Source organism: Haplochromis burtoni, unplaced genomic scaffold (genome assembly GCF_018398535.1).
Source record: "Haplochromis burtoni strain Fernald_Lab_line unplaced genomic scaffold, NCSU_Asbu1 Contig_3, whole genome shotgun sequence".
Taxonomy (NCBI): Eukaryota; Metazoa; Chordata; class Actinopteri; order Cichliformes; family Cichlidae; genus Haplochromis; species Haplochromis burtoni.
In genome coordinates this window covers 3,724,919-3,738,023 of record NW_024582364.1, presented here as the reverse complement: position 1 = coordinate 3,738,023, position 13,105 = coordinate 3,724,919, and the positions used below count along the sequence as shown (strand labels likewise).

The 13,105-nt window shown below is 41.4% G+C and overlaps 1 protein-coding gene across 9 annotated transcripts in view; it reads left to right on the top strand.

Moving 5' to 3' along the window:
* cacna1eb (calcium channel, voltage-dependent, R type, alpha 1E subunit b) overlaps positions 1 to 13,105 on the top strand; it is a 73,056-nt gene that overhangs the window by 8,869 nt on the left and 51,082 nt on the right. For 8 of the 9 annotated variants that reach the window (XM_042219638.1, XM_042219631.1, XM_042219625.1 and 5 more), the window contains exons 3-5: positions 1,098 to 1,364; positions 6,019 to 6,124; positions 7,693 to 7,832. In XM_042219638.1, coding sequence (XP_042075572.1) covers positions 1,098 to 1,364; positions 6,019 to 6,124; positions 7,693 to 7,832 — 513 coding nt within the window. Of the gene's footprint in view, positions 1 to 292; positions 957 to 1,097; positions 1,365 to 6,018; positions 6,125 to 7,692; positions 7,833 to 13,105 lie in introns of those variants that run through there. The other variant, XM_014332423.2, reaches the window with a different exon arrangement.

Below are 13,105 nucleotides of genomic sequence, written 5' to 3'. Positions count from 1 at the left end.
TGTGTGTGTGTGTGTGTGCAACTTCTTTACTTGCTTGCTCGTTCCATGTACCCACACACCTGTTGTCTTTTCTGTGCATTGTCTAGTATTTGGTTTTATTTAGCTTTAACACCCCTCTCTTTTCCCACAGCACCCACAAACATCTTTACATAATGGATTCTGAACCACATACCCACACAGCCTGCTGAATATAGTCTTCTGCTCTTTTTTTTTTTTTTAAGGAAAATGTTTTTGTTCATCCTCAACAAACTCTGATTGCTATGGTAACAAAATATATGTCCCTCCTCTCCGCCAGCCTTCATTCAGATGGAATTTGCAGTGAAATAGTACTGTGGGAGGGGGCTGCTGCTGCTGCTGCTTATGCGCTCTTGGCTGATAATTTTCCAGCAGGTGATAAGACTGACTGATTCGTCTAGGCAGGCGAGCCTTGCTGCTACACGCAGGAGTTTCGGGTTTAGTCGCGTTAAACGGGCTTCCTTTCGCACTGAAGCTTCCTTTCGTCAAGTCCGGGAAGATGCGCAAAGTTTGGAAAGACTTTCCTCGGATGTCTCCGTCTGATGAGCTCAGAGTAGTTTGTGATCGTGTAGCTGCTCCCGGTTTGTCAGATCAAAACGAGCTTGGATGTTGATAGAAAATAAAAGGTTTTAACTCAGTGGATTTTTTTACCCCTCCTCCGCTGCCTGAGTTTACGGTAGAGACGCGCGCGTTAAAAGTTGCTCAGAGCGGACTGTTGGCGCGGTTTAACAGATGGGATAGCGGAGGTTTTGTTTGTTTGTTTGTTTTTTGCAGCTTGTGCACCTGAATCTTCATTAAGTGCATGGAAGATTTTCCTGACCCATAAGCCAACTGAATGCTATCCCCCCCCCCACCTTTTTTACCCTCTTGTGGATATGGAGTGATAGGAATCTAACTTTCTGGGGAATCTTGGCGCTCGAAAAGCTGTCAGTGGATTGAAGGTGGATCTTTTTCCCCCTTTCTTTTTGTTTTAGCTCCACTTCACATTTGCCCTCTCCTCTTTTTTTTTTTTTTAATCTTATTTGAAATCGCACTTAAGTAAAACACTCTAAGCCGGTCGTCTCCCCCTCATCTCTCTGTAGAATGGCTCGTTTTGGAGACGAGTCGGTTCCCACCGCGGTGGACTCCGGGGATGGGGACTTGGAGCGAGGCGGTGGCGACGGGCAGGACCCGGCGGCGGCGGGACTGACTGCTTCCATGAAACAAGCCAAGGCGCAGCGGGCCCGGACCATGGCTCTGTACAACCCCGTCCCCCACCGGCAGAACTGCCTCACAGTCAACAGGTCGCTCTTCATTTTTGCAGAGGACAACATAATTAGGAAATACGCGAGGCGAATCATTGAATGGCCATATCCTTCCTTAAAGCATTAGAGTTCTGTTAAAAGCTGTCTGAAGAGTTCTGTTGTGAGTTCAGCACCATGGACAGCGACAGCCAGCATGTGAGCAAGCTTAGGAAAAAATCTAACTCCTCTTAAAGTCCACCTTCTAAATCTCAGTCCCGTCTCTGTGTTGTGCATGCTGCCATATACCCTACATCTCTGTGTTTAGCGTCTCCATAACCCACTTTATGATTTCCAGCTGCTCCTGAAAGCATCAAACACAATTCTGATTTCTAACCTGTTCATAATTCTGCTAACTAACTTAAATTCATCTGTGGGCTCCATTTTTTTTGTTGGCAGCAGCCAGAAAGTTAGCATGTGGTGATCATTAGAAGCAGCTCTGCTCACTGTGGGGGTGGCATGTAGGCACATCTCTGATGCCTTAGTGCTCATTGGAATATGAACCTGGCCATGAGTAGGTGTCAGTTCAAACCTACCAGGCAGCATTTCTGTGCTTCCTGCTGCAGAACTGGCCAACAGTTTCTCTCTTCTGAACTAGTGCAAATCTAACAAAGCTTATCTGGGAAGTTATTTATCCCATAGATACAGCAGCCATGCACAACCGTGCACAATCCCTTTTACAAATTAGTATTATTTAATTTTATTTATTTATTTTTGTATTTTATCTGTTCCAGTTTGGCTTGTTTTCCTGCTTCAGTGTTTTGATACCAAAATCAGTTTGGCAGCACCTCTGAGTTGCCATATCTGCCCACTGCTCCTCCTGTCTTACACCCCCTCCAGTGCCGCGTGCCAGTCTCCCACTGTTACCTAACCACAGGCTCTGTGGGTGTGTGGGAGTGGGGCTAGTGGTCAAGACTAGCTGGCCACTGACAGCATGGTAATGTGACTGTCGGTATCACCGAGGCAGAGGTATGTGGGAGAGAGCTGGCCAGTAGTACTGCCGTGGATCGTGGGCTGTGAGAGCATCACTGTCATTAGTGTTGACAGAGTGAATAAAGTTTCGAGATTTGAGGTTCAAAATTTACAGGAACGAGCTACACTGATTGGCGGTGCACTGATAGAGTGTATGCTGCTGCAAATGTATACCAGAATATTAGAATTTGCGCAAAATATCAATGACTGGGACATTTGTAGGTAAAAAAATAATCAGGTCAAATAAGCTGCACCATCCCAGCCTCCTGCATGTTAATTAGTCTTTATAACTACAGTAATCAATCAATTTAATTGATCTAAAGAAAATGATTTAGTACATAAAAATCAGTGCCAGCTGTTTTTTTTTCAATATTACAATCTTTATCTCACGGAGGGACAAATCACGACTGCTGACATGTTTTGCTTGCATTATATCCTGTAGATTATAAATACATCATTCTGCCTTGCAGACAGCCATTTGTTTCCATTTACTTGCATGCAACATTAAGATCTTCTAGCAGACTCCTGACACTCTCTTTAGTCCCGTTATCCATCACATTAATTATTGTCAAACGTCTTTAATGTAGCTTTGACAAAACAAGCTGTGAACTGCCTGGTTATAATTGATTGCAGTGTAAAGAGTTAGCTTCAAATATGTTTTTACTGCCTGCTTACTTCGTATTCAGTGAAGGAAATCAATCACTGCATCATCATTTAAGTCATTTCATTAAATTATTCATGTCCTTTGTGTTTGTAGACACAAAGGACATGAAGCATGTTTGCGTTGACTGCTGTTGGCTGTGTAAACTCATTTGGGCTTTAGACAGTAGAAATTGTGGCAGAGGAAGTGCAATAGGCTATTCGAATAACTGTTACTTTGAGTGCTACACTGATTTGGTTGTTGCTCAGTTTTACGTATCATTATGTGTGTGAATGTGTGTGTGAATGGGTGAATGACTGAATGTAGTGTGAAGCGCTTTGGGGTCCTTAGGGACTAGAAAAGCGCTATACAAATGCAGGCCATTTGCCATTTATTTACCATTATTATTATTATTATTATTATTATTATTATTATTATATGGTTGATTTGATTTATTTTTTGTAATTAATATTTTATTGAATTTTTATTGGAAAAACACCACCAGTCCAGTGTAAATACAAACCACATGAGGCAGAAATAGCATCAGCACGACAGTAGAGCAGTGGGGAGATCTGAACCAAACTAAAGAAGAGAGAAAGGGAGAAAAAAAAGGGTGGCGGTGGTGGTTTATCTATGTGGGACTTAAGGATAGGATCCCAGTGTCCATCTAACTCTAAGTTTTAATTTGATCATTTTATTTTTGAAAAGGTATGGATCCCACTTCAGGTGAAATCTCTCCACTTTATTCAGTAGCCTGTATGAGGGGTGATGGATTACCTAGAATGATCATCTTGGCGAATAATCGACCGACCTCAGTCCAAAAATTTGGGGTTTTAGGACAACTCCAAATCATATGCGCCCACCCTAGTCTGACATCCCTGTATAATCTATGTGCTCAGCGGTAAATTCGGTGTAGTAATTTGAATTGGGTTAGTCTTGTTCTAAGTTCCCTGGACATGGATTTGATTTGATACAACACATGCAGAAGAGCTGCTTCTTGGACAGAGTGATGTTCTGGCTATAAGCAGTGAGCGTGATTCGTGTAACTGGGCTAAAACTTGCATAATAACTAATACTTAACAGGTAACAGGTAACAGTTAGCAACAGAGTGGGCCCATTAAGTATTTCCCACTTTAGCTATTTTCATCCACTTTCAATGGCAACAATGCGGACTTGTCAATGTGAGTCAGTGTGGGTCCCAGAGGTCCTCATCTCAGCGCTCCCTTGTGAGTCAGTGACCCCATTTCACTCATGGCAGGAAAATTAATAATGAGGAGCTCCGACCTCATGGGAACTCTGAGAGACTGAAAGTCACAAGTGTTGGGGTGCATACAGTCACGCGCAGCGTATGCCACTGCTCATGTCCATATTGTGCACCCCTTGGGCCCATGCATGTACACAGGTGTAGACAGATGTTTCACTCGCAAGAAAACTGGCAATAATCCGCTCAGGTCAAGTTGTGTTAGTTTAAGTTATGTTAATATTCTGCATTTAAACCACTAAGTTTAAAATCACTGATTTGAAGGAAAAAATGGTTTAATATTAATATTTTAGAGCCAACTACGCACTGTTTTTACAGTTGGTACATCTGTGATTTTTCTTATTTATTTTTAACTTATCAGTTCTATGGATAACAAATCAAGCTGACTGATACTGGATTTTTGAAACAGTATCTATTACAAAGCATGTTTGCTGCAACATGTGCAGCAAAGTGTATCTCTCATAGGTTGTATTATTATACGGTCTTTACCTTACAATAAAAAAGCACACTGAGGCCAATGTTGCTGTGATTTGGCACTATATAAATTGAATTAAATAGGACAATATGACACCGACCATATTATGTGCCAACTTTTGTCTAGTCTGACTCTAAAAAAAAATCTCATGACAAATTTCATAACTCTTTTTTTTGTCCAACTAAGACTTCAAAAAGAAAGTATTTCATGTCACAAGAGACAAAGAAAAACAGCAAATCATCATTGCTTGTGCGTGTAAATAATTTCTATTTTGCTGTTGATCTGCTAACTTCTTTTAAATAAGTTCAGTTTGAAAACACCTTCAAACACGGGATTTAAGCCTTCAGTACCTTCCATTATCATTTATTTGTACATTTATCCTCTAAGTATAAAGGTGAAATTCATAATGGATGAGAGTGACTTAAATGTAACATTATTTTCATATTAGATACATATCACCTCTTATCAGAGCTGACGTTAATGATCATTTAGAAACTGATTGCTCTCTGAAGTTCAACGTGATAACCTCACAGGGGTCCGCATCGGTCCAAAACTGCTTTGCAGTCAAATAAAACAGAAAATTCAAACTTTAGAAAAGCAGGAAGCATGAGTGACCTACTTTCTTGAAGAATGTCCTAAATGATTAAGCGATTATCAAACTTGATGTTGAGTCATTTTCTGTTGATTGCAGATGAATGTTGGATTGCTTCTGGCTTCATTTGGAAAAGCTCGCTCATTAAAACCTCACAATGAATTGAATTAGCCTAAAACTGAGCAGTCTGAGGAGCAACCTTTCTTTAGTTGCTAGCAGATGATGTTTGAACACACGTGTTTGTCATACAAAGACAATGTGTAACGCGTGCTGTGTCGTCCGCTGCGGCGTCGGCTGTTGTTGGTAGTGAAAGGAGCCGCGGGAACTGCTGCCTGTAGTTTGTGCAGTAGACCACTCAGGCCAAGGTGACTTCACAGTGCTCTCATTCCCTCCCTAACCTGATCGCTTTCTCTTCATGAAAAGCACTTTTAAAAGCAGGTTGCCATGGTTACCGCAATCTCTCTAACAGATTGCTTCCAATACCAGAGAATATGAACCATGCCATTATTCATCTGTCATTTAATCATCCTCATGCATCCGTCTAGATTTTTTTATTTTATTTATTTTACCGTCCACTGAACCACTGAACCTTTAAAATATTCACTACGATGTTTCCAATAATTGCTGCGTGTGTGAAAAACTGTGATTGCCGTCAGTGTATTCAAGCTGTAAACTCCAGGAGAACTTAACTTGTCCTGTGTCATCAGCTTTATCTGTTTTTATGTGGCGTCTTTGTCCTTGCACTGTGCAGAAAAAAACTTTCCTTAACTTAGCGGCCTTTACACCATTTGAGTACATGATCCTGGCCACCATCACCGCTAACTGTGTTGTCCTGGCCTTGGAGCAGCACCTCCCCGGAGAGGATAAGACCCCCATGGCAAAGAGACTGGTGAGGACAAAATCTGCTGTCACGACACACACACACACACACACACACACACACACACACACACACACACACACACACACACGGGTGTACAAAATGTAGACTGTATATAAAAGATGTACACAGCCATCACGCTCTCACCCACTAGCTTGTAAAATCCCATTTTATGCCTTAAGCTGAACATTTCTGGCTGTTGCCGTTTGGGTGTTTTGACACCATACATCATAAAAACACGGGCAGCTCTGAAAAAAACAAAATTACAAGTTAGCCATGTTCTAAAGCTCTAAATTATGGTGGCCTTGTTTAGGACTGCCACATGGATTGTGTAGCCAGCTAGCTGTGATTATACTGTGTAGACTGGTGCTAAGGGCGCTGCAGTGATCTCCTGAATAACAAGGGTCACTATATTGCCAAAACCTCCACATGGGCTCTGGTATAGGAGTAGAAGAAGTTGAAATCTGAAACAAAAAAAACTGCAATTTTTCTTCCATAAAGTCTCATCTTTTCAAGCTTTTCCAACATGTTTCTGTATAATCTGGAAGTCCCAGAGCCCATGTAGTGATATGTTATTGAAATGGAAGTAACAGCTAGCATGACTGTGTCATCAACATGGACATGGTGGCTGTACTACCTTTGCCAGGTAAGAAAAGTTAATAACTGGAGCACCAGTTTAGCTTACAAGTTAACCAGGTGACCACATTTTGCAAGGATGAATACAGCGATGGACTTCACTATATCTAATAATGTAGGTTAAAAAAAGTGATGTAGTAAATTAAATGAGATGTAAGGCCAATCACTTGTAGATTTCTTTTTAGCAACCAGAGTTACTGCCCCCTGCTGGTCAGTAGCAATAAATACCAGTATAAGGAACTTCCACACTGACTTTACTTTTCAGGTGTCCATCTTTTACATACAGTCTGTGACAAGAAACAAAGCTGAGTGACTGTCACCATGAGAATATGTTTAGGTTTCAATAATGATGTAAAGATTTATAATATCAATGAAAAGAACATCCCTTTGAGTTAAGAGCACACAATTAGCTGCAAGCAGATTAACCATTTGCCAGTTAAGATTATTAGATTTTAATAAGGAGGCAGTGAGGAGTTACAGGGTGGCTAAAGTGACATAACTGAGTGAATTAGAATATGTGAGACATTTACATCAAATTCTTTAGACATAATTGGATCTCTGAGAAGTGGGTGATGTTTTACTGTGCAGTGTGAGCCGTAGAGCTTTTCCACTTCATCCACACCTTCCTCACTGAGATTATTACTTTAGGAGCAGGAGGCGGAGGAAGAAAACAGTTTTTGGAAATGGTAATTAAGGTTTCACCAAACACACTTCCCCCACTTCACTCCCCTCTCCCACGTTCTTCTTAAGTCAAGGAAGTTTAATTTCAATTGTTTCCATTCACTCTAAGACGCGAGGTACAAAAAAAGCATTGTTAAATATCTTATTGTTCATTCTTCTGTCTGTCTAAGCAAGTGCAGTCTGTATATTTGTCTATTTGAAAGTGTAAAATGACTTTTCTGAAGACCCTGCTGACCTATATATGCATGTCATTCCCGCAGGAGAAGACTGAGCCATACTTTATTGGGATATTCTGCTTCGAGGCAGGGATCAAGCTGGTGGCACTTGGTTTTGTTTTCCATAAAGGCTCCTATCTAAGGAATGGCTGGAACGTCATGGACTTCATAGTCGTGCTCAGTGGGTGAGTAACATCAGTTGGTCTCCTTGACGACCTGAATTTTCAACAAAGTGAGAAGTCTTTGTCTCAAACATTGTCAAGTTATTACTTGCCAAACATACTGGCGAAATCTGTTTTTGGAGGAGGAAGAAATATCACTTCTGAACATCGCCATAAACTCTCTGACTGGGAGCCAATCAGATCTGAGCAAAGCAGGGAATTTGAGAAGCAGCCGAAGTTTCTGCCTGTGTTCCCATCTTCTTTTGAAAATGGTTAAAACAGAATTTAACAATCCCGTAGGTTTATGTAGTTAATGTAACCAGATTTCAGTATTTTAGTTTTTCTTTCTGTCATCTTGGCTTAAAATACTACATCACGCACAAGACTCTTCTACTGCAGCTGTTGAGAAGAGACCAATCATGGGGTAGCAAATGAATTATTTTTGATGGTACAGCTGCGATTGGAGCGTGAAATTGAAAACATTTAACCCATAATATGACAGTAAACTCACATTCAGTATATGAACTGTAACAATAAGACCACCTTAATATGGCTCGTCCCTAAAAAAAACACTGCTTCCATCTGTGAGGCATAGACACTGGACTCTTATGGGTGTCCGCTGGTGTCTGGCACTAGCACACTGGCAACGCATAATTTGGGTGCATCCCAAACAGGCGCGATCAGATTGAAATTCTAAGATTTTGAAGGTTGGTTCAAAGTCATCCTCCTCGTCATGTTCATAGAGTCAGAACAGGTTTCTTGAGTAGGTTTTCCATGCTGGGGAACACTGTCCTGCTTGGAGGTGCTGAGAGCTGTAAGAGCTGTCTTGGTGCAGTTTTGGTAATATGTGCAAGGTTGTGATGACGTCCCCAAAAAACCTTCACTTCATAGCTGAATGATCAGTGTTATTCACCTGTTAGTGCTTTGAATCTTGCAGCTGATTGGCGTAAAGACTGCAGATGGAGTTGTTTCAGCACTGTCGTGTTTAGTTTGCACCTGTCCTGATTTAATTCCACTTGGGGTTAAGGATAAGGTAGTTTTTTTATGTACAAGGCTTCTATCTTTTACTTTCTACGAAAAAAACAGAGATTTTTGGCTATTTCTTTGTTATTTCTTTTAAGATTAACTGGAAAGTTTTATGCGATCGAAGTTGAAGAAGTGAAAGTCAGTGTGAGTTAAGATCTGCCTGTTAAAAGGGAGTTTTTCCTTCCCACTGTCGCCAAGTGCTTGCTCGTAGGAGGTTGTCTGATTGTTGAGTTTTTCTCTGTATTATTGTTGGGTCTGACAATAGAAAGCACCTTGAGCTGACTGTTGTTGTGATTTGGTGCTATTAAGAGTAAGTCGCATAACATTATAAAATAGATAAAGTAACATGGCTTTAACATCTGGAAACAGGGGTGCCTGATATGACTACTTTAGACTTCTTGATTTGATCAGTCTATTGAAAATAAAACCACAAAGTTTACAGCACACCGGCTCGATCGATTAAAACACAGCATAAGAACATTTTATGGAGATCTTTTTTGGGGTGGACTTCCCTTTAGTCTTTGGATTCATACTCCATTTTCAAGCTTCCTGCAGTCTTTTTTCTTCTCCTGTTTGTCTGTCTGGATACTTACCAATCATTTTTCAAGTCTGCCATGAAGGACTCATGTAAATAATAACATTAATGAAGTTGCCAGTAAGTGATTTCATTGATCTAGTTTGAGTGTTTCTCCAGCACCTAGTTACATATGGACATTTCAGGACCTGTCGATATCAGGATTATAATCTTACTAAACCAACTCCTCCTACTTGATCAGGAGGTGAGCAACAAAAATTGGCACACAGGTACATCCAGTGGGAAAAATTATAGTTCACTGGGGGTAGCATGTTGTTAGTCCGTTAGCAGCCTGTGGGCAGCTTCAGACTTGCCTGGCTAACCACAGTGAGCGTCTTTTGTCAGGGGTCAAAGTCAAAAATATGTGGTACAATCTGTCTGTGTGCTACTTTTCCTTGTGTTATTGTTGATACATCAGGCAGCTGCGGAGAAGTTACAACAAACAAAGAGCTAAATGGATACCAGGTGTTCAAAGAAATGAAAAGTGCAGCCACTGTATGTACTTTGTTTTTCCCTTCCTGCTCTGGACCACTTGTCAGCAGATCAGCTTCTGACTGTCGCATAGCATCTTCCATGTCGAACAATTTGCAGTTATGATTTTGGAGAACTAGTAGTTGAACAATAAATACCTCCCCGAATGGACACTACCGCTGTACTGTAAACTAATCATTAATTAATTGGTTCTTTTGCTTACCTTTAAAATCTAACTTTGGGAGCTGCTCTTTCCACATCGCCAGCTGTTACTTTAGCCATCGTTGATTGAAGTCGCTTAATGCAACTGAATCGTCTATGGTCGCCACTGCCTGTGTGGACACCTGTTAAGAATAAAAACTACAACATAAATGCCATTTCAATTTACAATTGCATATTGACAAATGTGTTATTTACACCAGCTAAAGCCCTTTTCCTTACTAGGCTAAGCTAGGAGTTATCTAAACAGAGACTAAAATATTATTTTGTTATCGTTCACATTGTCTAACAGTGCTAACTGTACATACTGTACATGCTAACTACCTGTTCCACTAGCTTTAGAAGGTATTATATTACCTTGCCATTAGCAATAGCGCTGAGCAGCAAAAGCTCTGACTTGTAGCGGGAATTAGATTTAATGTCCAGGAGTCGATGCCTTAGTAAGTACTCTAATGCCATGTTTGCAATTAACATGTATTGTGTTTAGCTAACTGACAGTGATTTAAAATCAGAAGTTGTGGTTATGGGGCAGCACGGTGGCACGGTGGTTAGCACTGTTGCCGCACAGCAAGAAGGTCCTGAGTTCAATTCCAACATCAGGCCGGGGCCTTTCTGTGTGGCGTTTGCATGTTCTCCCCGTGTTTACGTGGGTTCTCTCCGGGTACTCCGGCTTCCTCCCACTGTCCAAAGACATGCAGCTTGTGGGGATAGGTTAATTGAATAATCCAAATTGTCACAATGTGTGAATGAAAGTGAGTGCGAATGGTTGTCTGTCTCTGTGTGTTGGCCCTGCGACAGACTGGCGACCTGTCCAGGGTGTACCCCGCCTGTCGCCCTATGACAGCTGGGATAGGCTCCAGCGCCCCTCGCAACCCTGAAAAAGGGTAAGCGGAAGCGAATGGATGGATGGAAGTTGTGGTTATGTGCCTGATGATGGTTAGTTTAGCTAGTTCATTAGCTAAATGCTTACCAATGCTAATATAGTATTTATAGCATCTAGCCACCCCATCCCCTTCTTCCACCTATAACTTTACATTTTAAAATTTTGCTTGGCGCTACCAGGTTGGAAAATTTTCTAATTTTTTCTGTGTGTGTTTCTATGTGTGCGTTTGACTAGGTTTTAATCACAAATCACAGCTTTTAGTGACAGAGTTAATTTTTACTTACAGGCGCTGGCCGCTGAAGCAGAAGATTGATTTCAGACACCTATTGTCGAGTTATGTTGGCGCTTTCATGTAGTTGTTTCTGTTTATGTCAACATTTATTAATACCTTAAGCTGAAAGGCTTTAAATCCCACCGTGCTGCAAGCCTGGGTGACATACAGTAAGGAATGGTCGACCGCTGGGCTGGTCTTCGATTGTTGTTGATATATTTGTTTTTCCTAAGCACGTACATCTTTATACTCCATAGATCCGCAGGAAAACATAACACAAAGAAAAGTGTGTGTTTCCACTGCACAGTCAGGCTCTGCAGTCAGGAATAGGTGGGTGGATAAGTGGATTGGCAGTTGTGTCTAAAACCTGCTTTGGTTCGCCCCCAGGACCTCTGTGAATTAAATGTGAATGTAGCGCCGGAGATGTTATGCAAAAGCAGAGAAGGAGTGGATGGATGGAGAAGAAAGGAGACAGAAAACAAGCGGTAGAAAAAGGAAGATAAAAAGAAGACAGACTGTAGAAAAACACCAAGAGTCTTAATTTGTTCCCTATAAAACTGGCTTTAGTGAATTAATCATGCGGGAGTTGCCCATTGTTATTGCTGGTATGCTGTTTATGGTTAAGTGTACATTATTTTACATTCAGGGAAGATTGCTGTTGGCATGTTGACATCTCATTTCAATCTGACACCCACATATTTTTTTTTCCTCTGTGTTTCTTATTTCTCTCTCTCTGCCTCTTACATAAAAGGGACATCAGCATCACGTTTACAGACCAGTTAAGGCCGGCATAAATGCTCAACAGCTGTGTTGCTGACTGAGTTTCACAGAATTTGCGAGGTCAAAGCGTTCAATCGGTTTAAATAATTCATCCTGAGCGGTACTGATTGCTTTCAAATTCTCTCGTTAGGCATCTGTAAGAGTTTGCAACAAATTATACAGGGAGTGCAGAATTATTAGGCAAATGAGTATTTTGTCCACATCATCCTCTTCATGCATGTTGTCTTACTCCAAGCTGTATAGGCTCGAAAGCCTACTACCAATTAAGCATATTAGGTGATGTGCATCTCTGTAATGAGAAGGGGTGTGGTCTAATGACATCAACACCCTATATCAGGTGTGCATAATTATTAGGCAACGTCCTTTCCTTTGGCAAAATGGGTCAAAAGAAGGACTTGACAGGCTCAGAAAAGTCAAAAATAGTGAGATATCTTGCAGAGGGATGCAGCAGTCTCAAAATTGCAAAGCTTCTGAAGCGTGATCATCGAACAATCAAGCGTTTCATTCAAAATAGTCAACAGGGTCGCAAGAAGCGTGTGGAAAAACCAAGGCGCAAAATAACTGCCCATGAACTGAGAAAAGTCAAGCGTGCAGCTGCCAAGATGCCACTTGCCACCAGTTTGGCCATATTTCAGAGCTGCAACATCACTGGAGTGCCCAAAAGCACAAGGTGTGCAATACTCAGAGACATGGCCAAGGTAAGAAAGGCTGAAAGACGACCACCACTGAACAAGACACACAAGCTGAAACGTCAAGACTGGGCCAAGAAATATCTCAAGACTGATTTTTCTAAGGTTTTATGGACTGATGAAATGAGAGTGAGTCTTGATGGGCCAGATGGATGGGCCCGTGGCTGGATTGGTAAAGGGCAGAGACCTTCTTCAAGCAGTGGTACAGGAAGAAGTCTGCATCCTTCAAGAAAAACATGATTTTCATGCAGGACAATGCTCCATCACACGCGTCCAAGTACTCCACAGCGTGGCTGGCAAGAAAGGGTATAAAAGAAGAAAAACTAATGACATGGCCCCTTGTTCACCTGATCTGAACCCCATTGAGAACCTGTGGTCCATCAT